The 24,934-nt window shown below is 40.4% G+C and overlaps 1 protein-coding gene across 1 annotated transcript in view; it reads left to right on the plus strand.

The window, feature by feature from the left end:
- CHMP3 (charged multivesicular body protein 3) overlaps positions 1 to 23,982 on the plus strand; it is a 42,914-nt gene extending 18,932 nt beyond the window's left edge. Inside the window, exons 3-6 of the mRNA NM_001035051.3 lie at positions 3,853 to 4,032; positions 15,569 to 15,690; positions 19,149 to 19,263; positions 20,701 to 23,982. Of these exons, the coding sequence (NP_001030223.2) occupies positions 3,853 to 4,032; positions 15,569 to 15,690; positions 19,149 to 19,263; positions 20,701 to 20,846 (563 nt within the window). The 3' untranslated portion in view covers positions 20,847 to 23,982. The remainder of the gene's footprint in view (positions 1 to 3,852; positions 4,033 to 15,568; positions 15,691 to 19,148; positions 19,264 to 20,700) is intronic.
- The last annotated feature ends 952 nt before the right edge of the window (positions 23,983 to 24,934 follow it).

The raw sequence follows: 24,934 nt of genomic DNA on the forward strand, positions 1-24,934 counted from the left end.
TTCACACCTCTTTATTTCAAACCCTATTGGATATTTACAGAACATTCCATCCAAAAGCAGCAGAATACATATTCTTTTCAGGTACACATGGAACATTCTCCAGGATAAATCACACAGTGGACCACAAAACAAGATCAAAAGACCATCAACCATCTTTTCTAACTACAATGCTATGAGACTGCAATACTGTGAGAAATCAACTACAAAGGGGAAAAAACTGCAAACACAAACTCATAGAGACTAAACAGTATGCTACCCAAAAGCCAGTGGGTTACTGAAGAACTCAAAGAGGAAACCAAAAAATACTTAGAGTCAGGGAACTCCCTGGCAGTCCAGTGTTTTGGACTCTGTACTCTTCCTGCCTAGGGCCCAGGTTTGATCCCTGGTTGAGGAAGTAAGATCCCACAAGCCATGCAGTGCAGCAAAAGAAAAGAAAAAAATAATTATGTGGAGTCAAGTGAAAATGGAAACACAGCAATCCAGAATCTATGGCATACAGCAAAAGCAGTTCTGAGGGAAGTTTATAGCAATATAAGCCTACCACAGGAAATAAGAAAAAAATTTCAAATAAAGGAACTAGGATAAATAACTTGCAAACCCAGTTAGTAGGAGGAATGAATAAAGAAGATCAGAGAAAAAATAAATGAAATAGAAAAAGTTAAAGAACATTAGAAAGGATCAGTGAAAGTAAAAGGTGGTTCTTTGAGAAGATAAACAAAATTTAAAAGTCCATAGCTAGACTCGTCAAGAAAAAGAGAGGGCCTAGTAGATAAAATAAAATCAGAAAGGAAAAAGTAGAACTTAAAATTGACACTAGAGAAATACAAAGAATTATAGGAGATTACTATGGACAGATTACTAGAAGAAATGGGTGAATTTTTAGAAATAGAGTCTTCCAAGATTGAATCAAGAAGAAATAAAAAATATGAATAGACCTATTACCAGTAATGAAATTAAATCAGCAAGAAAACAACTCCCAAGAAACAGAAGTTGAGGACCAAATGGTCTCATGGGTGAATTCTACCAAATATTTAAAGAAGAGTTTACATCTGTCCTCAAACTATTCCAAAAATTTGAATAGGAAAGAAAACTTCCAAACTCATTCTTTGAGGCCAGCGTCACCCTGATGTCAAAACCAGACAAAGATATCACACACAAAATAGAAAAATACAGGCCAGTATCACTGATGAACATAGATGCAAAAATTCCCAACAAAATATTAGCAACCAAATTAACCAGTACATTGAAAAGGATTATACTCCATGATCAAGTGGCATTTTATCCCAAGGACGCAAGGATGGTTCAGTTTATGCAAATTATACGTTGTGATATACCACGTTAATAAACTGAAGAATAAAAATCATACAGTCCTCTCAATAAATACAGAAAAAACTTTTGACATAATTCAACATCCATTTATGATGTAAAACTCAACAAAGGGACTAGAGAAGGTACATCACTCAACATAATAAAGGCTATATGACAAGCCTACAGCCAACGTCATATTCAAGAGTGAAAAGCTGAAAGAAGGCATTTCCTCTAAGATCAGGAACAAGACAAGGGTGGCCCACTTTTGCGCTCTTTATATAACATAGCCTTGGAAGTCCTAGGCACACAATCAGACAAGAAAAAGATATAAAATGATCCAAACTGGCAAGGAAGAAGAACTGTTACTTTTTGAAGATGACATGATACTATGTATAGAAAACCCTAAAGACACCACCAAATAACTATTAGAAGTAATAAATGAATTCAATAAAGTTGTAGGATACAAAATTAATATAGAGAAATCTTATGTTTTTTTACAACAAACCATCAGAAAGAGAAGTTAAGAAAACAATTCCATTTACAATTGCATCAAAGAGAATAAAGTGCCTAGGAGTAAATCAAATGAAGGAGGTAAAAAACTTGTATTCAGAATACTGTAAGATGTTGATGAAATAAACTGAAAATGACACAAACAACTATACCATGTGAATGAGTTTGAAGAATTAATATTGTTAAAATAACCATACTACTCAAAGTCATCTATAGATTGATTTCAGTACCTATTAGAATTCCAATGGCATTTTTCACTGAACAAATAATCTCAAAGTTATATAGAAACATAAAAAACCTCAAATAGGCAATAAAACTGATTTTAAAAATGGGCAGAGAACCTGAATAGGCATTTTTCCAAAGAAGACATACAGATGGCCAACAAACAAATGAAAAGATGCTCAGCATCACTAATCATCAGGAAAATGCAAATCAAAACCAGAGTGAGACACTATCTCACACCTGTGAAAAATGGCTATTATTAAAACGACAACAAATAAAAATTGTTGGATTGGGATGGGGAGAATGGGGAACCCTTGTGCAATATTGATGGAAACGTAAATTGGTGTAGCAACTGGAAAACAGCACGGAGGTTCTTCAAAAAACTAGAACTACCATATAATGCAGCAGTTACATGTCTGGGTATTTTCCCAAAGGAAACAAAGACACTAATTTGGAATGATATATTCATCCCTATGTTTACTGCAGCATTACTCACAGTAGCCAAGATATGAAAGCAACCTCAGTACCCATGATAGATGAATAGCTAATGATGTTGTATGTGTATACATATATATGCTAGAATATTACTCAGCCATAAAAAGGAATGAAATCTTGTTGTTTGTGACAGCATGATGGACCTCAAGGGAATTATGCTAAGTGAAATGAGACAAAGAAAACACTATATGATTTCACATATATGTGGAATCTAAAAAACAACAAATGAACAAACATAGCAAAACAGAAACAGTTATTGAAGCAGAGAGCAAACGGTGGTCAGAGGGAGGGGTGCAGGGGAATGAGTGAAACAGATAAGGGAGATCACGAGGTACAAACTTCCAGTTACAAAATAAATGAATCACAGGGATGAAATGTACAGAGTGGGAAATATAATCAATAATAATAATATATCTTTTATGATGATGGGTGGTAACTAGACTTGTGGTGATCATTTTGTAATGTACAGAAACACCAAATCACTCTGCTGTGCACCAGGACCTATCATAGTACTATAGGTCACTTATAGTTCAAAAAACCACAAACAAGCAAATTCATAGAAAAAGAGATAAGATCTGTGGTCACCAGAGGTCGAGTTTGCAGGGAGTGAGAATTGGATGAAGGTGGTCAAAAGGTACCAACTTCCAGTATAAGATAAATAAGCACTAGGGATGTCATGTATGACAGGATAAATATAATTAATACTGCTGTATGTTATATATGAAAGCTGTTAAGAGAGTAAATCCTGAGTTCTTATCACAAGGAAGAAATGTTTTTCTGTGTTTTGTATCTGTATGAGATGATGGATGTTAACTAAACTTACCATGATCATTTCATGATGTATGTCAGTAAGTCATCACGCTGTTTTGTAATACTTTTAGCATGTTCAGGCTTTCCTTAAGTTGCAGGTTCCTTAATACCAGTACCAACAGATGTTAGAATGGGCTTGCAAAAGCAGTCTTGAAATTTTGTCTGGTGTAATAGGATTTATTTTTCTGTTTAACTTATATTGCTTTAATGTGATATTGGAAATAATATTAGAAATAATTTATTATTTTTATTTGGTTTATATCCTCCTGTTTCCTACTTGACACATTTAGATCACAATGAGAACAGATTTCAGTGCTAGTAAATCTCCTTGTTCTTCAGTCACTAAGTCATGTCCAACTCCTTGCAACCCCATGGAATGCTGCACGCCAGGCTTCGCTGTCCTTCAGTATCTCCCCAAGTTTGCTCAAACTCATCCATTGAGTCAGTGATGCCATCTCCTGGTTTACCCTTAATCTTTTGGTGTTTTGTGTTCTGTTCTAAATTTAGATATCCAAAGAGAAGAAGAAAAAGTGAAACGATCTGTGAAAGATGCTGCCAAGAAGGGTCAGAAGGATGTCTGTGTGGTTCTGGCCAAGGAGATGATCAGGTCAAGGAAGGCCGTGAGCAAGCTCTATGCATCCAAAGCGCACATGAACTCCGTGCTCATGGGGATGAAGAACCAGCTGGGTAAGACAGCAGTTCTTACAACCACCTCATTAACTGAGGCTCTTGCCATATCCTAACACTAGTTTCCTTGAATAGGAAGAACAGTCTCAGTTCTGGCATTTACTCTTTATATTGTCTTAGGTGGGGAGTTACACGAATGCAAAATAATACTTAGTATTTTCATTTTTATTTTACTGTTATTGATTTTCTTTTGCCAGTGTTGTTGAAGTAATGGGAACGTCTACAGCTTAACCTGCTTCATTTAGAATTTAGACTATTTCCTCATGTGAACAGTGTTGAAAAATGACCTGAAGGTTGAGTCCTAGGAATAAGAAGTGGGCCCAGGCCTTAGAGAGAGGACAAAGAAAGAGCTTCCTCTGTCCTGGACCCAGAGCTGCCTCAAGTAGGATTTTAAATAGTCTAAGCTTGGCTTTGGCTTTTACTCCCCTCCTTCTCTTCCTCATCTCTGGCTCTCAGCCTGAGGCTTTCTTACATCTTAGGAACCTGCTGGCCTTGTGTTAGGTATTCAGCATACATATGGACTTAATTTTTTTTTTTTAACTCATAATATTTAAGAAGAAACCTACTAATCTACTTAGCTTTCAGGATCCAGTATAATATGGTTTGCCATCTTTCACAGGCATCTGTCTCCAGGTCACTGACAGCTTGAGGCATAGGTTACATTTTACATCCAGTTGGTTTCTTTTCTTACTTAATTTTGGCTAAATGAAGAAATCCTAACCCAGAACTAGAGTTCTTTGAGAATGAATGGCAGCAAATGACTGTCAGATAATTTGACAGAGTACAGACTCTGAAATTACAGGGAAATTTTTCCACTAAAGAATATCTTCAGGGAATTCCCTGGTGGTCCAATGGTTAGGACCTCATGCTTTCACTGCCAGGGCCAAGTTCAAGCCTTGGTCTCGGAAACTAAGATCTCACAAGCTGTATGGCGTGGCCAGAAAAAAAAACAAACAGCATCTTCAACTCTGTCAGTTACTATTCTGATGAGTACATCACATTCAAGAATTAGAAGACTTGAATGTTTCAGTGTAGAGGCTGGTGCCACATGAGTGCCTGATTCATTATTTGGTTGTATTTGGCTCTGAAAGTATTTCTTTATGTTCAATTTTAACATTTGGATGTGGGTTTTTATTTTTACTATGCCTAATAGTGAATATATCAGTTTCTTTCTCCAGATACTGAAGAAATAATCTATGAATTGAGAAAGAGTTTAAAAAAAATGAGCTATTTATACTGTAGCTTCTTAAGTTTTAAAAACTGTGTTATTTCAGCCCTAAAGTGATGTATTTAGGCTGTTTAAATATTGGATAAATAACCTACATATATGCCTTTTGGACAAGCCAGGTATTCAGTACCAGAGAGAAACTGTGTAATCTTACTGTTATCTTGAAAACTAAATACACTTTATAGCCATCAGTGAAATCTTCATATTCACTTCTGTTTTTTTCTGCAGCCAGCTGAAAAGGTACGTGTTCAATTGACTATAATAAGATTATTTAAAATTTTTTCAGCATTTGCTTTAGTGGATCAACATCAGAAAATGTTTAGCTTATTTTGCGTTTTCTCTTCCTATGAATAAGGCCCTAGAAGGCAATGGCACCCCACTCCAGTACTCTTGCCTGGAAAATCCCATAGATGGAGGAGCCTGGTAGGCTGCAGTCCATGGGGTCGCTAAGAGTCAGACACAACTGAGCAGCTTCACTTTCACTTTTCACTTTCATGCGTTGGAGAAGGAAATGGCAACCCACTCCAGTGTTCTTGCCTGGAGAATCCCAGGGATGGGGGAGCCTGGTAGGCTACCGTCTATGGGGTCACACAGAGTCGGACACGACTGAAGTGACTTAGCATAGCATAGCATAGCATACATAGACTCTTCTCCTCAGTTGCAAAGATAATATATTGGATGCTTATGTACCTAACAAGGGCTTCCCTTGTAGCTCAGCTGGTAAAGAATCCACTTGCAATGCAGGAGACCCTGCTTCGATTCCTGGGTCAGGCAGATCCACTGGAGAAGGGATAGGCCACGCACTCCAGTATTCTTGGGCTTCCCTGGTGGCTCAGCTGGTAAAGAATCCACTTGCAATGTGGGAGACCTGGGTTCGATCCCTGGGTTGGGAAGATCCTGTGGAGAAGGGAACAGCTATTCACTCCAGTATTCTGGCCTGGAGAATTCCATGGACTGTATATCCATGGGGCCGCAAAGGTCGGATAGACTGAGTGACTTTCACATGTACCTAACACCCAGAACCAATAAAATTTGACATTTTATTATATTTGCTTCAGTTTTTATATTAGAAAGCAGTATTACTAAACTTGAAGCTTCTCTGATATATCTTTCCAACCCCATTCCTTTCTCTTTCAGTCTCCCCAGAGGTAACCATTATCATAACTATTAAAATATATAAAAATGGTATTATATTTTGTGTTTCATTCTGCATTGTTTGCCATTTATCATTGTAAGGTTGAAATATACCCATATAATAATATATTTTGGTATGATATTTACCATACCAACTTAATGATGAGTATGTTTTGAGATGATAAATACATATTTTTAAGTCCTAGGTCGTATTGCATCCTTTGAATGTATCACATTTTATTTTTCTTTTCCCTATTGATGGACACTTAAGCTTTTCTCAGTTTTTACTATTACTAACAGTGCTGCTATGAATGTCTTCACTTTTGCACATGTGTTTCTTTAGGACAGTTATATCCTCAGAAGTGGAATTGCTGCATTAAAAATAGCTGGGTTTAAATTTTACTAGAACTGCAAAATTGCTCTCCAAAGAGGCTAATTTGTGTTCCCACCAGCAGCGGATGAGGGTTCTTTTTTTGAACCTTTTCATCAGTCCTTGTCAGACTTTTTAATTTTTTTTTTCTTTTAGACTTTTTAATTTTTGAGAAATGTTATAACATGTCTCTGGGAACTAGTGGGCTTGATCATGCTCTTCTGTTCACCTTTTCTTCCTATATACTGAATCCAAAATATCTTTTCAAGGAATTACAGCTCACAAATACTCACTAATCTATATGAAAAAAATCTCTTGTAGCATGTACTTCCAATAGTGAACATAACACACAAACAGCGTAGTTAAGAGCCTATTATTCTTTTTTTTTTTTTTAACTTTACAATATTGTATTGGTTTTGCCATATATCAACATGAATCCGCCACAGGTATACACGTGTTCCCCATCCTGAACCCTCCTCCCTCCTCCCTCCCCTTACCATCCCTCTGGGTCATCCCAGTGCACCAGCCCCAAGCATCCAGTATCGTGCATCAAACCTGGACTGGCAACTCGTTTCATATATGATATTATATATGTTTCAATGCCATTCTCCCAAATCATCCCACCCTCTCCCTCTTCCACAGAGTCCAAAAGACTGTTCTATACATCAGTGTCTCTTTTGCTGTCTCGTATACAGGGTTATTGTTATTCTTTAAATATACACCCATAACAACATATATTGTTGTTTCAAATATATAGTCTTTGTGGCTTTATCACACCTGCAAAGTAAAATATTTGCTATTTGATACTTATGTTAAAATACTCTTTTCTAGCTCCTCTCCTCTTTTCCATCTTTCCTTTCTCCCTGTAGGTGAGCTCATCTAACCTCGTGCCTTTAAACGCCATTGATTTCCAGATTTTTATCTTCAGGCCTGACTTGTAGGGTATAGCTGGCATCTCCACTCATTCTTAATGGGTATGTCAAAACTAATATGCCCATCCAAGCATCTTGGCTAGCCTTACTTCATCCATATCCCCGACTTCGCCCTATGTTCCCCCCTGAGAATCCAAGACTTCATGTAGTTTCTTCTGCACATGTTTCCACACGGGTTTCTAAAAGACAAAGAGTTCCATCCTTTGTGTTCCTTGGTCTTTCAAGTCTTGGGTATGTTAATGTGATCATTTCATTTCCACTGTATTTTCTGTTTCTTTCTGATAGGAAAAGATTTTAGTCAAATGCTAGATTTCCTGGGCTGATCCTTTATAATTTTTTTTTTTTAATCTTTCCTGTTTTCACTTTGGAAATAATAATAGTACCTTCCTTATAGGGTAATTGTGAGGCTTAATTCAGTGCCTGGCCCTTGGTAATTGCTATATGTGTGGGCTCTAAATATAATTTTTGTTACCATCATCAATTTTGTCTTTGTGTTCTGCCTTCTGAACACACTTCCTAAATTTTCTCTATTTTTTATTTCTTTTCTTGAATTTATCTATCTTAATTTTAATTTTTGGAAAAGAGTTCTCTGATCTTTATTTGAAAAATATCATTTTATTCTTATTTCCTGAATATAATATTTCTTATTGATAGTCTTAAAATATGCATTCTTTTTTATTATGGTTTACCCAGGACATTGAATATCGCTCCCTGTGCCATAAGGTAGTAGGACCTTGTTTTCCATCTATTCTGTATGTAATAGTTTGCATCTACTAACCCTAACTCCTAGTCCATTCCTTCTCTACCTCCTTAATAGCTTAAAAAAATTTTTTTTATGTTCCTTGCATTGTTTCTCAGAGTGCCTTCTTCCCACCACCCTTTTCTTCCTTATCTCTTTCCTCTTTTTACGAGAGAGGGAGGAAAGAGAGTGGAGAGGTTGGATTAAGTATGAGTTTCATAAGAAGCTTCTGCAGTCTTCTCAGGTAGGTAGCTTAAGCTACAAAGAGAAAAATTATAATTCATGTAATAAATCCATTTCTTTTAGCCACTATTATATGCCAGATGTATTTGGGGGCACCAGACATAAAATAATGAACTGTAAAGACAGTCATTGGCCTCTAGTTTTGGAGTAAAAAGCAAAAATACATAAATTTAATAAAAAGAAGCATACCTAATAAAATAATAAACTTAATAAGTAAATGGGTATTTATAAATGCACATTGTAATGAGCACTAGGAGACTATAAAAGGGAAATGCACTCAAGGGTGGCTCCTTTCAGTCTCTGATGATATCTGAAGGATGAGTAATTAAGGGGGGACTTATTCCAACCAGAGTGTCAGTGACCTGTGTGAAGGCCTTAGGGCCAAAAGAACTATGTATTTGAACCCTGAAGGAAGTAGTTCTGGGAGATTGGGGTACCTGGGCGCAAGGGAGAAGGATGGCTGAAAAGGATGAGCAGGGAGGTGAAGAAGACAGTTGGGACAGCTGTAAGAAGAGCAGGGCTTTTCAGATTCCAGTGTGGAGGCCCTGCAGATCAGCTGCAGTGGGGGTGCAGAAGCAGAGCTCTGAGGGAGAACTAGAGGCGTCCGGGTAGATGAGTGGGGGCCCGGAGGCACAGGGGAAGTAGTTCAGACTGTGCTCAGCAAAGCCCTTGATTCAGTGTGACACGAGTGCTTGACAGGGGAGTGGGAGGTGAGGCTGGAAAGGTAATCTGCAGTCAGAGTTTGGAGCTCTCAGCTGAGGGTGGTGACTTCATCTCCTAAACAGGAGAGAGCCTCATCGAGTACTGTGAGCACAACTGCAGGTGCAGCCAGGCAGGAGGCCGGGGGACCTGAGAGGGGATGGTCAGGGCCCAGCTGGGTTAGTCTGGTAGGATGAGTGGGAGAGAGGACATTGGAGAACTGCTCTGGATGCCAAGTAAGTGAACGTGGTGAAGGTAGAAATAAGCCTAAGGTGCTCCAAACCCTGAACCCAGAAAGAGCACAGGGCATTTAAAGACTCTGGAAACCCAGAAGGAGGGAGAAGCAGGCCTAAGAGAGACAGAAGACTCTACTTGGGGATGTCAGACTGGCTCCGTGCAGGTCGCCCTGCTTCCCCAGCACCTCAGCACAGTGCCTGGCCGGAGGAATCCCCAGGGAGGGTTGTTGAGGGGGTTTATAGTTGGATGTTGTCTGTTGGCAAATTAAATACAACAGAGAAGGTAACTGATAATAGAACCCAGAATAGAGAGGGAGAGGGACGTCTACATTTTGGGAGTGAGAAAAGAGAAAACTAGAAATACTGTGACATGAGTTCCCATGTCCCCATCCCACCCTGAGCCTGTTATTGTTTGAAAAGTCACCATTTGATGAAGTCATTTCTTCTCCTTAAGATGTTTCTCTTTTCAAATGTAGATGTCCCTGGGAGGGGTGGTGTATTAAGTCCTGTCAGCTATTAATACATTGTCATGATTAGATGTTTTCCAAGTGTTACTTTCTGACAGCAGCTTCTTGCAGAACAAGACAGATGATGAGTATGTTTTGGTTGGGAGAGAAAGTTAAGAGAAGCTAAGAAGGTGGGGCGGGAAACAAAATTATCATATGGTCCAGAAATTCCACTTCTGGATAAGTAAGAATTGAAAGCAGGGACTCCAAACAGATGTTTTTACATCCATGTTTATAGCAGCATTATTCATAACAGGCAAAAGGTAAAGACAATTCAGTTGTCCACTGAAGGATGAGTGGATAAACAAAACATGGTATATATAGTTCAGTGGACTACTGTTCAGCCTTAAAAAGGAAGGAGGTTTTGGGGACTTCCCTGGGTTCGATCTCTGGGTTGGGAAGACCCCCTGGAGAAGGGAAAGGCTATCCACTCCAGTATTCTGGCCTGGAGAATTCCATGGACTATATATATGTATAGCCCATGGGGTCACAAAGAGTCAGACACAACGGAGGAACTTTCACTTTCACTGGTGGTCCAGTAGTTAATACTCTGCCTTCCAATGCAGGGGGCGATGGTTCAATTCCTGTTCAGGAAACTAATATCTCACATGCTGCAGGGTGCAGCCAAATATTTAAAATATAAAAAAGAAGGAGGAAGTTCTGACACATTACAACTTTGGGTACCTTGAAGGCTAAGGTTATGCTAAGTGCAGTATGCTTGTCACCAAAGGCCAGATGCTATGAGATTCCACTTCTGTGAGGTATGGAGAATAGTCAGAATCATAGAGAAAGTGGGATGGTGGTTGCCAAGAGGTGGAGGGAGAGGGGAATGGGGAGTTAAGAGTTTAATGGGGACGAAACTTTATAAATTCAAATTCTGTAGTGCTTCATCATTTTCATATGAAATATTTTTCCTTTGCACAAACAAAATACAATATAAACAGAAAAATTTTTAAGGGTAAAAAACATCTCCTTCGTGAATTGATTGTCTCCATTTGTTTTATAGTTGATTTTTGTCATTATTCATATGAATACTTACTTTACTCAGCTGTAGGTGTAGTGTGAGCGCCCATGGTTGGCATTAGGTGAGAGTGGCTGGAGGTAATCAGCCCTCTGGAATCTTAAGCCTTATCTATCCCTGTAGTGGGCTTCCCTGGTGACTCAGCTGGTAAAGAATCCTGCAATGTGGGAGACCTGGGTTCGATCCCTGGGTTGCAAAGATCCCCTGGAGAAGGGAAAGGCTACCTACTCTAGTATTCTGGCCTGGAGAATTCCATGGATTGTATGGTCCATGGGGTCAGAAAGAGTTGGACACTTTGTGACTTTAACTTAATTTTATGAAACTTTATTGTAAGACTCCATATTTTCTTATAACTATTCATTCTGCTTATAATGGCCATGTTTAAGATGGCTTTTGTGAATGTGTTGCTCCCCTGGGCCCTTGCTCTCAGGGAATTGCATTTCGCTATTGATGCCATTTTTAATATTTTTTTCTGATTTATTTAAATTTAGCTATAATTGCCACAAGAACCTATGATAAGTGGAAACAACTTTGTAATTTTGTTGCTTTAATTATTGAAATCAGACTCAGAATATTCCCATTGGTCTTTGTATCTATGATTATGAAGCTAAATCTGTATTTAGCTGCTTTGTTTCCATATTTGGTTATTGTTATAATTTATAGCAGAACTTGTATTTGTGTGTGTGTTTCATTTGTATCTCTAGCAGGCATGGTAACATAATGTTGCTTTGTTTTTATATACTCTTTTCTGAGGGTTTTTTAAAATTAAGCTTTTTGAGAGAATTGTAGATTCACATACATGGAGTTGTAAGAAATAATACAGAGAGATTCTGTGTATACCCCTTACCCATTTTCCCCCAGTGGTAACATTTTGCAGAGTTAAAGTAAGTATTATACCCAGGAGGTCGGCATTGATACAGTCAAGCTTTAGAATTCTTCCAGTTTCCATCTTTACAGGGATATCTCATGCTGCACATCTGTAACCACACCCACTTCCCTCCCATCCCCACCCCCTCTTTATATCTGGCAATCATTAGTCTGTTTTTTTTTTCTAACTTTTTATTTTGTATTGGCGTATAGCAGGTTAACAAAAAATAGTTTCAGGTGAACAGCTAAGGGGCTTAGCCATACATATACATATATCCATTCTCCCCCAAACTCCCCTCCCCTCCTGGCTGCCACATTAATTTTATAATTTTACTATTTCAAAAATGTTATATAAATGGAATCAGCCCATATGTAAGTAACCTCTTAGGATTGGCTTTTTTTCTTTTTTATTGAAGTGTAATCAACATACACTATTATACTAGTTTCAGATGTACAGAATAGTGATTTGACATTTATATACTTTATAACTTGATCACCTCAGTAAATCTAATAACTTATCCTACAAAGTTATTGCATTATTACTGACTATAATTCCCTGTGCTGTACATTACATTCCCATGACTTATTTTATATTAAATACTATACTTATTTTATATTAAATTACTAGAAGCTGCCTGGAAAATCCCATGGACAGAGGAGCCTGGTGGGCAGCAGTCCATGGGGTCGCTAAGAGTCAGACATGACTGAGCGACTTCACTTCACTTCATGGGCACCTTGTCTTTGACAAAGGAGGCAAGAATATACAGCAGAGAAAAGACAGCCTCTTTAGTATGTTGGTGCTGGGAAAACTGGACAGCTGCATGTAAAGGAATGAAACTAGAACATCTCCTAACACCATACACAAAAATAAACTCAAAATGCACTAAAGACTTAAATGTAAGGCCAAAAACTATAAAGCTCTTAGAGGAAATCATAGGCAGTACACTTCTTGACATAAATCACAGCAAGATCCTCTGTGACTGACCTCCTAGAGTAATAGAAATAAAAACAAAAATAAACAGGTAGGACCTAATTAAACTTAAAAGCTTTTGCACAGCAAAGGAAACTATAAACAAGGTGAAAAGACAGCCCTCAGAATAGGAGAAAGTAATAGCAAGTGAAAAGTATTAATCTCCAAAATATACAAGCAGCTCATGCAGCTCAATACCAGAAAAACAACCCAATCAAAAAGTGGGCAAAAGATCTAAACAGACATTTCTCCAAAGAAGACATATAGATGGCTGATAAACACAGGGAAAGACGCTCAGCATGGCTCATTATTAGAGAAATACAAATCAAAACTACATTGAGGTATCACCTCGCACCAGTCAGAATAGCCATCATCCAAAGCACAGAGCGCTCTAAGCATGAAGTGCTCATGTGCTTCACAAGCCCCTCTGTGTGACTGTGACCTTTCTCAGTTTAAATGTCAGCTAGCTTTTATCATGCTAGCTCTATGTTTTCTGTAGAATACTAACCTTTTTATTTTTGGAGATTCTTATTTTACTGTGAAATGTATACAGCTGAAAATTTTCTGTGCTCTGCCTTTCATCCCTCCCACCTTTAACTCCTGGCAATCACTGATCTTTTTACTGTCTCCATAATTTTCCCTTTTTTGAGAATGTCATATATATACTTGGAATCATACTGTATGTAGCCTTTTAGATTTTCTTTTTTAAAAAAATATTTATTTAATCTTCGGCTGTGCTAGGTCTCCATTGCTGCGCATGGGCTTTCTCTCATTGCCGCTAGTGGGGGTACTCTCTCACTGTAGTGCACAGACTTCTCGTTGCAGTGGCTTCTCTGGTTGTGGAGTACAGGCTCTAGGCCACATGGGTTCAGTAGTTGTAGTGCATGGGCTTATTAGTTGCTCCATGGCATATGAAATCTTCCCAGACTAGAGATTGAACCCATGTCCCCTGCATTGGCAGGTGAATTTTTAACCACTGGACCACCAGGGAATTCCTAGATTGACTTCCTTCACTTAGTAATATACATAAAAGGTTTCCTCCATGTTTTTTCAAGAAAGCTCATTTGTTTTTAATGTTGATTAATAGTCACTGTGTTGATGTCCCACACTCTGTTATCCATTATTGTTCACTTGCAAGGCACATCTTGGTTGATTCTGAGTTTTGGCAATTATGAATAAAGTTCTTGTAAACATTCACATGCAAGTTTTTGTGTGGACATAAGTTTTTAACTTCTTTGAGTAAATACCAAGGAGGGCTATTGTTGGATCATATGTTAAGAGTGTATTTAGTTTTGTAAGGAGCTGACAAACTGTCTTCTGAAGTGGCTGTACCATTTTGCATTCCCACCAGCAATGATTGAGAGTTCCTATTGCTCCACATCCTCACCAGCATTTGATATCAGTGTTTTGGGTTTTGTCCAGTCTAATAGGTGTGTACTGGTACCTCGTTGTTGTTTCAATTTGCATTTCCCTAATGACGTAGGATGTTGAACGTCTTTTTATGTGCACTTTTTTTGCCATCTGTATGTCTTCTCTGAGTTGCTTGTTTAGGTATCCTGCCTATTTTTAATTGGGTTGTTCATTTCCTTATTGATGATAAATATAGATACTTAGATAATAAATATGACATAGATGATATTTATCATTGATGGTAAATATGACACTTTAAAAGCTTTAAGAGTTCTTTCTATATGTTAGACCACAATCTTTTTCATCATAAATGGCTGATGAAAATCTTTTCTTCCAGCTTTTGGCTTGTTTTCTCATTCTGTTGTGGGGATAACTGTGTTTACTTATAAAATAATTTTTTTCTGACACGTGCTTTTCTTCCTTGTGTAACATAATTTGTTACTACCATGATTTCTTTTAAAGAATATAGGGATTTCCCTGAAGGTCCAGGGGTTAAGAATCCACCTTCCGGTGCAGGGGATGTAGTTTTGATCCCTGGTTGGGGAACTGAGATCCCACACGCCTCAGGGCAACTAAGCCTGCATGCTGCACAAAAGATCTTGTGTGCCTCAACTAAGACTCCACACAATCAAATAAATAAATATTGAAAAGAAGAATATATAGTATGTGTATGGTCTTGGACTACAGAGAATGTTTTCTAACTGTCACCACCTTACACTGACACACATTTTCTCTTATTTTCCTATTGACCAGTGGCAGGTCCCTCCCAGAGCAGCTGCGATCCATCAACTGGTGTGTGGGAAGCGTTGCTTGCGTTGCCTAAAGCCTCTTTTCCAGTCTGGCCCTGGCAAGGCCTAGAGACATTCTTCTGTGTGTGACTTGTCCTGATGTCACAGTTGTTCCTAGCTAGCTTCGTTCCCTCAGGGTCAGACTCTGGCCTTCAGGTGTGAGTCTTGGTGTGCCTGAAGAATTTGTACCTATTGGAGCCAGAGTAGCACCCAGTTTAGCAAAGTCTGCTTCAGTCAGCCAGCACAGTCATGCAGTCCACAAGCACATGAATAGCCCTGGGAGCCCGCCCACTCCCGCTGACCTTTATTAGAGCAGCCTGTGATTTGCCTGTCTGTCTTTATTCCATCCTGTGCTGCATTGTGTTGAGCGATCCTGTCATCTTTGCCTTTCAGCGGTTTTGCGAGTGGCTGGTTCCCTGCAGAAGAGCACAGAAGTGATGAAGGCCATGCAGAGTCTTGTGAAGATCCCGGAAATCCAGGCCACCATGCGGGAGCTGTCCAAAGAGATGATGAAGGTGACCTGGGGCTGACCCTGTGTCCTCTTCCAGAGCACTAGGAGTCAGCCAGCGGCAGAGCCTGGGCCAGTGTGCACGGGAGCAGACAGGTCATTGTGTTGTGGCCCGGCAGAAATGATTTTGAGGATAGAAGCTGTGGGTTTTTTTTTTTTTTTTTAACACCAGGACAAAATACAAAACAAAACAAAAATTGTATTGGTATATATATGTATTGGCCAATTAACAATGTTGTGATAGTTTCAGGTGAAGTGAAGGGACTCAGCCATTCTTATACATATATCCATTCTATGCCACACCCGCTTCCCATCCATGCTGGCACATAACATTGAGCAGAGTTCCATGTGCTATACAATAGGTTTTTGTTTGTTATCCATTTTAAATATAGCAGTGTGTACATGACATTCCCCCCAACAACCGTGAGTTCCTTTTCTCAGTCTGTTAGTCTCTCTCTGTTTTGTGAGTAAGTTCGTTTGGGTCATTTCTTTTTAGATTCCACACATAAGGGATGTCATATGATATTTCTCCTTCTCTCTCTGACTGACTTCACTCAATATGACACTCTCTAGGTCCATCCATGTTACTGCAAATGGCCTTATTTAATTCTTTTTAATGGCTGAGTAATATTCCATTGTATTTATGTACCACATCGTCTTTATCCAGTCCTCTGGAGGACAGAGGCTGTTAACACTGAAATTGTCTGAGCCGAGCATGGCAGAGGCTGGGTCAGATTGCCATTTTGCCTTAGAAGGAGCAATGGTATGTCTAGATCTCCAGGGGAGGTGGGTGACCCAGGAAGCAACTGTCTGTAGAGTTTGGGGAGCTCAGGATTATGGGCTCTGAGGTGAACAAGGAAACAGAAGAAAACCCAGGTTCCTCTGTTTGTACCAGAGGAGTGTTAGTGAAACAGGTGGTTCAAGACCAGGGGTTGGCAAAGTTTTTTTGTAAAGGGCTGGATAGTAAATGTATTTTTTATTCCCTGGGCCATAGGTCTCTGTTGTAACTACTCAACTCTACGTTGTAGTTTAAAAGTAGCTGTAGATAATATGTAAACAAATGAGCATGACTGTGTTCTCATAAAACATTATTTCTAAAAGTCAGCAGTGGATTGGGTTTGGCCTGTAGCTGGCTGACCCCTGTCTTAGACCAGAAAGTGAAAGTTTCTCAGTTGTGTTAGACTCTTTGTGACCCCATGGACTTAGCCCACCAGGCTCCCCTGTCCATGGGATTCTCCAGGCAAGAATACTGAAGTGGGTTGCCATTCCTTCTCCAGGGGATCTTCCCAACCCAGGGATCAAACCTAGGTCTCCTGCATTACAGGTGGATTCTTTACCATCTGAGCCACCAGGGAAGCCCAGATAAAGGAACTGAGAACCAAATAGAAAGCAGTAAACTGCTGCTGCCCCAGGACCAGGGCCTGGCAGGGACCTGCACCAGTGGCCTTTGGGTGGGGGACAGGGCTTAGGAGGGTGCTGTTACTGAGCCCCCAGCTGCCTGTGGTGCAGCACACACGCTCTCCTGGAGAGTTCTCCCGGTCACCTTGAGATGTTGGTATTTTTTTCCCCTATTTTACACAGGAGTAGGAAACTGAGTCTTCAAGTTGCCAGGTGACTTGCCTGAGTGGCCTTGGTAGGAGAGGACAGGTCTGGGGTTGGAGCACAAAGGCCTGAGCTGCACCAGAGGACTTGGTGCTAGGCGGGCCCCACCAGTGCTGCCTCACAGCTGTGAGCATGTGGCCTGAGAATCCTCGTGTGTGGCTGTGCAGAGAAGCTGCCTCCCTTCCTCCCAGGGGATTTGATGTATGAACTTGGGTTGTAAACAGGGCTCCTGGGCCCAGGAGAGGGGAACAGGAGAAGAAAGTTGATAGAAAAGAAAGGCAGCATCAAAAGCCCAGAACCCAGGTCTTTGGAAGGAGAAATCCCTGAGCAGTGATCAGGATGGAACCAGGTTAGTGGGATGTATCCTCTGAGAGTGATACGTGGGTGTCTCACCTCACATTGTGATGTCTGTCTATCTAGAGCTGGGTAACACAGTCATTCTTCGAGTGACTTCATGCCTGCTCACTGACCCATAAGCCACTGAGATCTGAGGGTGGGGTCTTGATTATAGAATCTGGAATCTCTTCCACAAAAGTTTCTAAGCACTGAAAATAATATAGCTTTGTAGGAAGGCATATATGTAGTAGATAATATTTCCTGAATTCATACAAGGATGCCTCTCCAGGTGCAAACGGAAGCCTCTGCTGGGGTCCCAGCACATCAAGGGCAAAGACACAGTCTTACTCATTCCATGAGTCCCCAGACCCAGGGCTATCTGTGGCACAAAGCAGACATTTGGTGAATGAATGGTTGCTAGCTGGATGGATGAGTAAATGAATGGCCACTTACTCCTCCAGGATGTGGAAGGCTGTTAAGAGTCAGGTTCCCCTGGGCTCTTTTAACCGAGTTAGTATGTATTGATCCAGCAGTAAGATCCATTCTCCTAGGCCAGAGGGCTCCACTTGTAACCTTGAATGTGAAATTGTTGGTTCATTTTGGTTGGGAGGAAAAGGGTCTGAGCATGGGCAGAATACAGAACTAGCTAGATTCATACATTAAGAATCACCTGAGTGGTCTGACAGCAGGACAGAGGGCTTGCTTTAAATCTGATGCCGTCAGCATGGTCAGTGAGGGTCATGCCCTGCCTGAGTGTGGTGGAGCAAGGGCTGGAGCTGCCGCACGTGATCTCATGCTCGCGTGACATTGCTCAGCGAGGGGGACCGTTGTCCGGTGTTAGAGAGCAGTTTTCTTGTGTCTGTAGTGGGGCTGTGCTCTTGAGAATGAAGTAGGTTAATTGGCTGGCGTCAGGCTGCTGGGCATGGGGCTCACTGTAGGGAGTGTGGGCACTGCCTTGTTGGGTCCAGAAATGTTGACTTATCAGTTCTCTCAGGTTTTGGTGAATTGACTGATCCTTACCAGACCCGTCAGGCTGACTCCGGGCCAGCAGCTATCACTTGGACCTGCTGAAGTACAGGCCTTTTCTGGGTTCTATGGAGCCCCACCCTGCTCTTGGTATTTGTTATCATAGTGTCTTCTGTGACTCCAGCCTACTTTGATACTGTGTCTCAACTCCTGCACTCATAGATTTGCGACATCAGGGCAAATGCTTCCTGAGACAGCACCCTCTTGTCTCAGCAGGTTGTTCCCCACATGCTGCATTATCGTCCGAGTTACTCTGTGAAACTCTGCTGATAGAGGCCCCCTTCCAACCTTAGTACTAAATTTGGAGAGCAGTTTCCCTTTGGCTTTTTGCTTCCTCCAGAGAGGGCAGATGGCATGTGGTGTTTCCTGTGGCTTAGACCTGGGAAGGGTGGACTGGACTCACAGACACCAGATCTCAGTTGTTGCGCTGGGCCCTCAGGGACATCTGTGAGGAATGGATTTAACAGTTGTGGGAAGTGACATGGTTTATTCTATATTTAGGCTGGGATCATAGAAGAGATGTTAGAGGACACTTTTGAAAGCATGGACGATCAAGAAGAAATGGAAGAAGCAGCAGAAATGGAAATTGACAGAATTCTGTTTGAAATCACCGCAGGTATGACCCAAGATCCTCCCTCTTTCTCCTCTCCTTTTATGGCCATCCTTCCTGCATTCACAAGATTAACTAGTAGCTTTTTCTTCAGATTCTAACTCCCTTCCACATTTCTTACATTATTTTTAAAATTTTCATTTATTTTATATTTAGCTGTGCTTGGTTTTTGTTGATGCCCACAGGCTTTTCTCTAGCTGCGGCAAGCACGGGGCCTCTCTAGTTGTGGTGTGTGGGCTTCTCATTGTGGTGGCTTCTCTTGTGGAGCATGGGCTCTAGGGCACACAGGCTGTAGTAGTGGCACAAGAGCTCGGTGGTTGTGGCTTCTGGGCCCTAGAGCACAGGCTCAGTAGTTGTGGTGCACAGGCTTAGTTGCTCTGCAGCATGTGGGATCCTCCTAGACCTGTGTCTCCTTGATTGGCAGTCAGATTCTTTACCAGATTTCTTTACTGAGCCACCTGGGAAGCCCCTACATTTCTTACTTTAGATTATGCAAGTTATTACTTGAAAAACAAGTATCATATCTATAACCATATTTTATAAAATACAAAGATAAAGAAGTTTTTGGTCCTGTATTCTGCTGTCAGGCGCTTAATCTAGTATAGACTTTCTTGAAAGCAGTTTGGCAGTAGCAAAGCTCTTTAACTCACAGATTGGCTTCTGGGAACTTATTCTACAGATTGGCTTCTGGGAACTTATTCTAGTAATTTAAGATTTAGCTCAAGGATGTCTGTAGTATTATTGATAATATTGAAAAGTTTGAAACAAGCTAAGTGCCTAATAATAGAATATTGGTTAAGCCCATTGTGTTACATCTACGGTAATGGAATATGTCATAGTTGTTACACAGAGATGTATTTATTGACATGGAAAGATGTTCATAATATGCGAAGAGAGCACTGTTACTGAAATACACTATTGTTTAAAAAAACACATCTATTGAAAAAGTCTAGCAGGGGGATAAATAAAAATAATAGTTATCTATGAGGGATGGTTCATAAGCTTTTAAACTGTATTTTCACTTCTAGACTTTCTGAGTTTTATGTTTAATAACAAAACTCACTAGATTTAATTTTTATTTGTTTTCAACTATTGGGGGAATGAAGGCTACAAGAAAATGTTTTGTAATAATTTAGAAACAATTTAGTTTTACTGAGAGAGAATATTTAACATCTTCATGAATCTTGAAAATTAAGTATGCACTAGTGTTTAGGGATTTAGATCAAGAGGTTCAGAATCAAAATTCTTAAAATCTTTAGTTACTGTGACTTTGATATTAGAAGTTGGTGTTTGTGCACATTTGTCATAGTAGCCCCACCAAAACAGCTGTTTTGTTGCTCCTATTCTGTTCTTGTCAAAATGAACCAGGTATGAAGGACAGAGAAAATGAGGGACCGCTGCTTAAGCTGATGTTGTGTTGACCTGTGTACTGTTTCTTTACAGGGGCCTTAGGCAAAGCACCTAGTAAGGTGACGGACGCCCTCCCGGAGCCTGAACCTTTAGGAGCGATGGCTGCATCAGAAGATGAGGAGGAGGAGGAAGAGGCCCTTGAGGCCATGCAGTCCCGTCTGGCCACACTCCGCAGCTAGGGCACCCTAGCCGGCCGCAGGCTTTCCTCCTGGCCCCGTCACCGGGCGCACACTCCTTGAAGCCTCTGCCATTTCTGTGTCTCTTGCACTACACCTCTGGGTGAGACACTGCATTCTGGAGAAGGTTCTCTGCTACTCTCTCTTCTCTCTCTGCAGAGGCTTGGGATTCAGTGAGATAGTTCTTGAGAGGTGGTGTAATAAATGCATCATTTTCAGGAGTATAAATAGAAGTTATCTTTTTAGGGGATGAGGGCAAAGAAGTCTTGTCTTCTCACAATGCACTTCAGAGAATAGAATTGATTGCCTGAATGTTGAGGACTCTGTACTTTCTTTTTTTGGTCTGCAAAACACTATATAAATGGATTTTAATAAATTTCTGCTTTAACACTTGGTCTTATCATAGATTGTCAGGTGCAGTGAACTTGCAAGGTGTCTCTTAGCCCAAATTATGTCCTGTGTCGGCCATGAAAAGAGGTGTTACAGCAGGGCATGTGGGACTCAGAAGCTCAGTGGAAGGCACTTCTGCTCAGTGGACGCTGCTCCTCAGCCTCCACAAGGTGCTGTGCCAGCTACTCTTCCTGTGTTTGTCAGCTTTGTATAAGCAAAAGGATGCCTGGGAATTGTGACCCCTTGTTTTGGGGGCTGGGTGGCTATATTACATTGACCTGAGGCAGGTGTATGTGTCTGCAGCTTTTTCCTTCCCACTGCAGATTATGGACAGCAGTGGGGTTAGGCCTCTCTCACCCTCTGATTGCCTTCTCCTGTGTTAAGCTGGTTGTCTTGGATGTATGGGATATGAGCATACATATCAGTGCTTTCTCAAAGCCAGGAGCTGACCAATGAGAAGGGCATGGTGCAGTCATGCAGTGTAAACGATTCACACATTTCTAAGTGACGTTTTTAAATCATTCAGCAGTAGCGACTTATATTTGTGTGGGCCTGACAGTTTACAAAGCTGTTGAACATATGTGATCATTCAGTCTTCACAAATTAGGAAAACACCTCAGCTTGCTGAAGTGACATACTCTAAATCATAAAATGGCAGAACTGGGGTTCAACCCAAATCCCTCTGGCCCATGTCTGATGTGCCCTACACAGGTAAGGAAAAAAACCCAGCCACTGTCCCCCCAGGTCAGTTTCCGTAGGTTGTGTGGAGAAATGCGAATGTATTGGACGTGCTGCAGTGAGGACCTTTTCCTCTCATCCTGCGAAATGGGACTCTCCAATCCAAGGCACTGTCCTCTTACTCTTGATCTCATCTTCAGGATGCAGTTCAGTTTTTAAGTAAACTTCTTTTGAAAGAAGTTTTAGATTCAGAGCAAAATTGAGCAGAAAAGAGAGTTCCCATAAATACCTCTTGCCCTGACACATGTAGTCTCCCACTTATATGTGTATATATACACATCCCAGAAGTATGTGTATTCCTGAAATCCTACAGTATGTAGCCCTTTAAGATTGCCTTCTTACATTTAGTAATATGCATGTAAGTTTCCTCCATGTCTTTTTCATGGCTTGATAGGTCCTTTTTAGTGCTGAATTATATTTCATTGCTCACAGGTACTACACTGTACATTCACCTGTGGAAGGACATTTTGGTCGCTCCAAAGTTTTAGCAGCTGTGAATAAAGCCATACATGTCTGTGTGCGGTCTTTGTGTAGACATACATTTCACTCATTTAGGTGAATAACAAGGAGCACAATTGCTGGATCATATGGTAAGAGTATGTCTGGTTCTGTAAAAAGCTGACAGTTCCAAAGTGGCGGTATTGTTTTGCATTCCCACCAGCAGTAATGAGAGTTCCTACTGCTCCACGTCCTCACCAGCATTTGATGTTGTGTTTTGCATTTTGACTGTCCTAGTAAGTGTGAAACAGAATCTTGTTTTAATTTGCATTTCCCTGAAGATATATGATGTTGAACATCTTTTTATACACTTTTTTGCCATATGTATATATTCTTTGGTGAGATATTTGTTTAGAACTTTTGTCCATTTTTAATTGGGTTGTTCATTTTCTTATTGCTGAGGTTTAAGAGTTCTTTGTATACTATGGATAATAGTCCTTTATCAGAAATATCCTTTGCAAATGTTTTCTCCCAGTCTGTGGCTTGTTTTCTAATTCTCTTCATGCTTTTCTCACAGAGCAGTTTTTAATATTAATGAAGTCCATCTTACCGGTTATTTCATGATAGTGCCTTTGATGTTGGATCTTAAAAGTCACTGCCATACCCAAGGTCACTTAGATTTTCTGTGTTATTTTATTAGTAGTCTTATAGTTTTGTATTTTACATTTGGGGTTCCCAGGTGGCTCATTGGTGAAGAATCTGCCTGCCAATGCAGGAGACACAGGTTTGATCCCTGGGTTGGGCAGATCTCCCAAAGGAGGAAATGGCAACCCACTGCAGTATGCTTGCTGGGATAATCCCATGGACAAAGGAGCCTGGTGGGCTATAGTACATGGGGTCGCAAAGAGTTGGACATGACTGAATGACTGAGCATGCATGCACTATGATCTGTGATTAATTCTTGTAAAGCATGTAAGGTCTGTGTCTAGATTTATTTCTTTGCATGTCCAGTTATTCCAGCCCTGTTTATTGAAAAGATGGTCTTTGCTGCAGTGTACTACCCTCACTACTTCATCAGAGATCCATTGACTGCATTTATGGGGGCCTATTTCAGGGCTCTCTGTTCTGTTCCATTGATACATTTGCCTATTATTTTGCCAGTACCACATTGTCTTGATTACCGTAGCGTTATAAGTAAGTCATGAGGTCAGGTAGCATCAGTCCTCCAACTTTGTTCTTCAGCATTGTATTGTCTGTTCTGGGTCTCTTGCCTCTCTAAACAAACTTTAGAATTCATGTGTCAATATGCACAAAATAACTTGCTGGGATTTTGATTAGGATTGCTTTGAATCTACAAGTGAAGTTGAGAGGAACCAACACATTGGCAGGATAGTTTTATGACTGCATTTATCTGGCTGATTTATTCACGGAGTGATTTTGGAACTAAGGAATGCTCATAATCTCTTGAGCACTTTTGTTCTTATGTGGATAATCAGAGTTTATCCAGGTGCATGGATGGATAGAATAATGACAACCACTCTTTCAGCGATTCAAATAAAATGATCTAAATATAGGGTTGGTTTGTTTTAATTGTTTGAGGGTTTTACTCCATTCCTATTTTTAGGCTAAGGAGAAAGCACTGTTGGCTCATTATTAGGCCACACATCCCATTTTCCCCCAGTACTCTGTTGGGTATCAGATATTCTTCTGGCCCGTCAAAGTCAACACCTGCAATAAAAGTTTTCCTCTAAACCTCAAGCCCTTGACTTAGTTCCAGCACCAGCTCCTACTTGCCCCACCCTAAACACAGATGATTCTACTTGGTGCCCCCCCCCAAAAAAATTTCAAGGGTACTCAGAATAGCATTCTACACCACCAATTCATTTGTTTTGTTTTCTTCTCAAACACAGCTTACTCTTTAAAAACCACTGTCCAGCTTGTGGTGATCACCCAGCAGTTCACTCGAGGCAGATTATAACTTGACTTTCTCTGTCCCTGCCCATTCTCCCTATATTGTCCGCCAGAGACGACTTCCTGAGTGCCCTTGCCAGTTGTACAGCTCACATGGCCTTAGGCCCTCTTTCTTGTCTGATATATTTACAGGTATGTCTTAGAACTCCTGGAGAGAAGGGGTCATGACTTCTGTTTGTTCCAAAAGAGTACTAGTCTTGTCTGCCTCTGCACCTCTCCCCAAAATCCAGCCCCATAACTGTATTTATGGAAGCAACTGTGAAAAATCAAAGCTTTAAAAAATTGGACCATTTTTCTTGTCCTACCCTGGTGACAAATGCCCTTCAAAAGCTATTCTGTATTACCAGTAAGAAAGATTCTTAAGTGAAAATAAACTTGGGAAATGCTTGGTTGAAATAAATATAAAGCAGGCTTTAACTTTTCTTAGCCTTTCATGTGCTTTTACCAAATTTATTTAACCAAGCACTTTTCTTTTGAGATGCCAGAATGAACACTGCTTGGCCACTGAGCCATTTCAGAAATTCAAGTCTAAACCACAGTAGGGAAATACCTTT

Source organism: Bos taurus, chromosome 11, assembly GCF_002263795.3.
Source record: "Bos taurus isolate L1 Dominette 01449 registration number 42190680 breed Hereford chromosome 11, ARS-UCD2.0, whole genome shotgun sequence".
Taxonomy (NCBI): Eukaryota; Metazoa; Chordata; class Mammalia; order Artiodactyla; family Bovidae; genus Bos; species Bos taurus.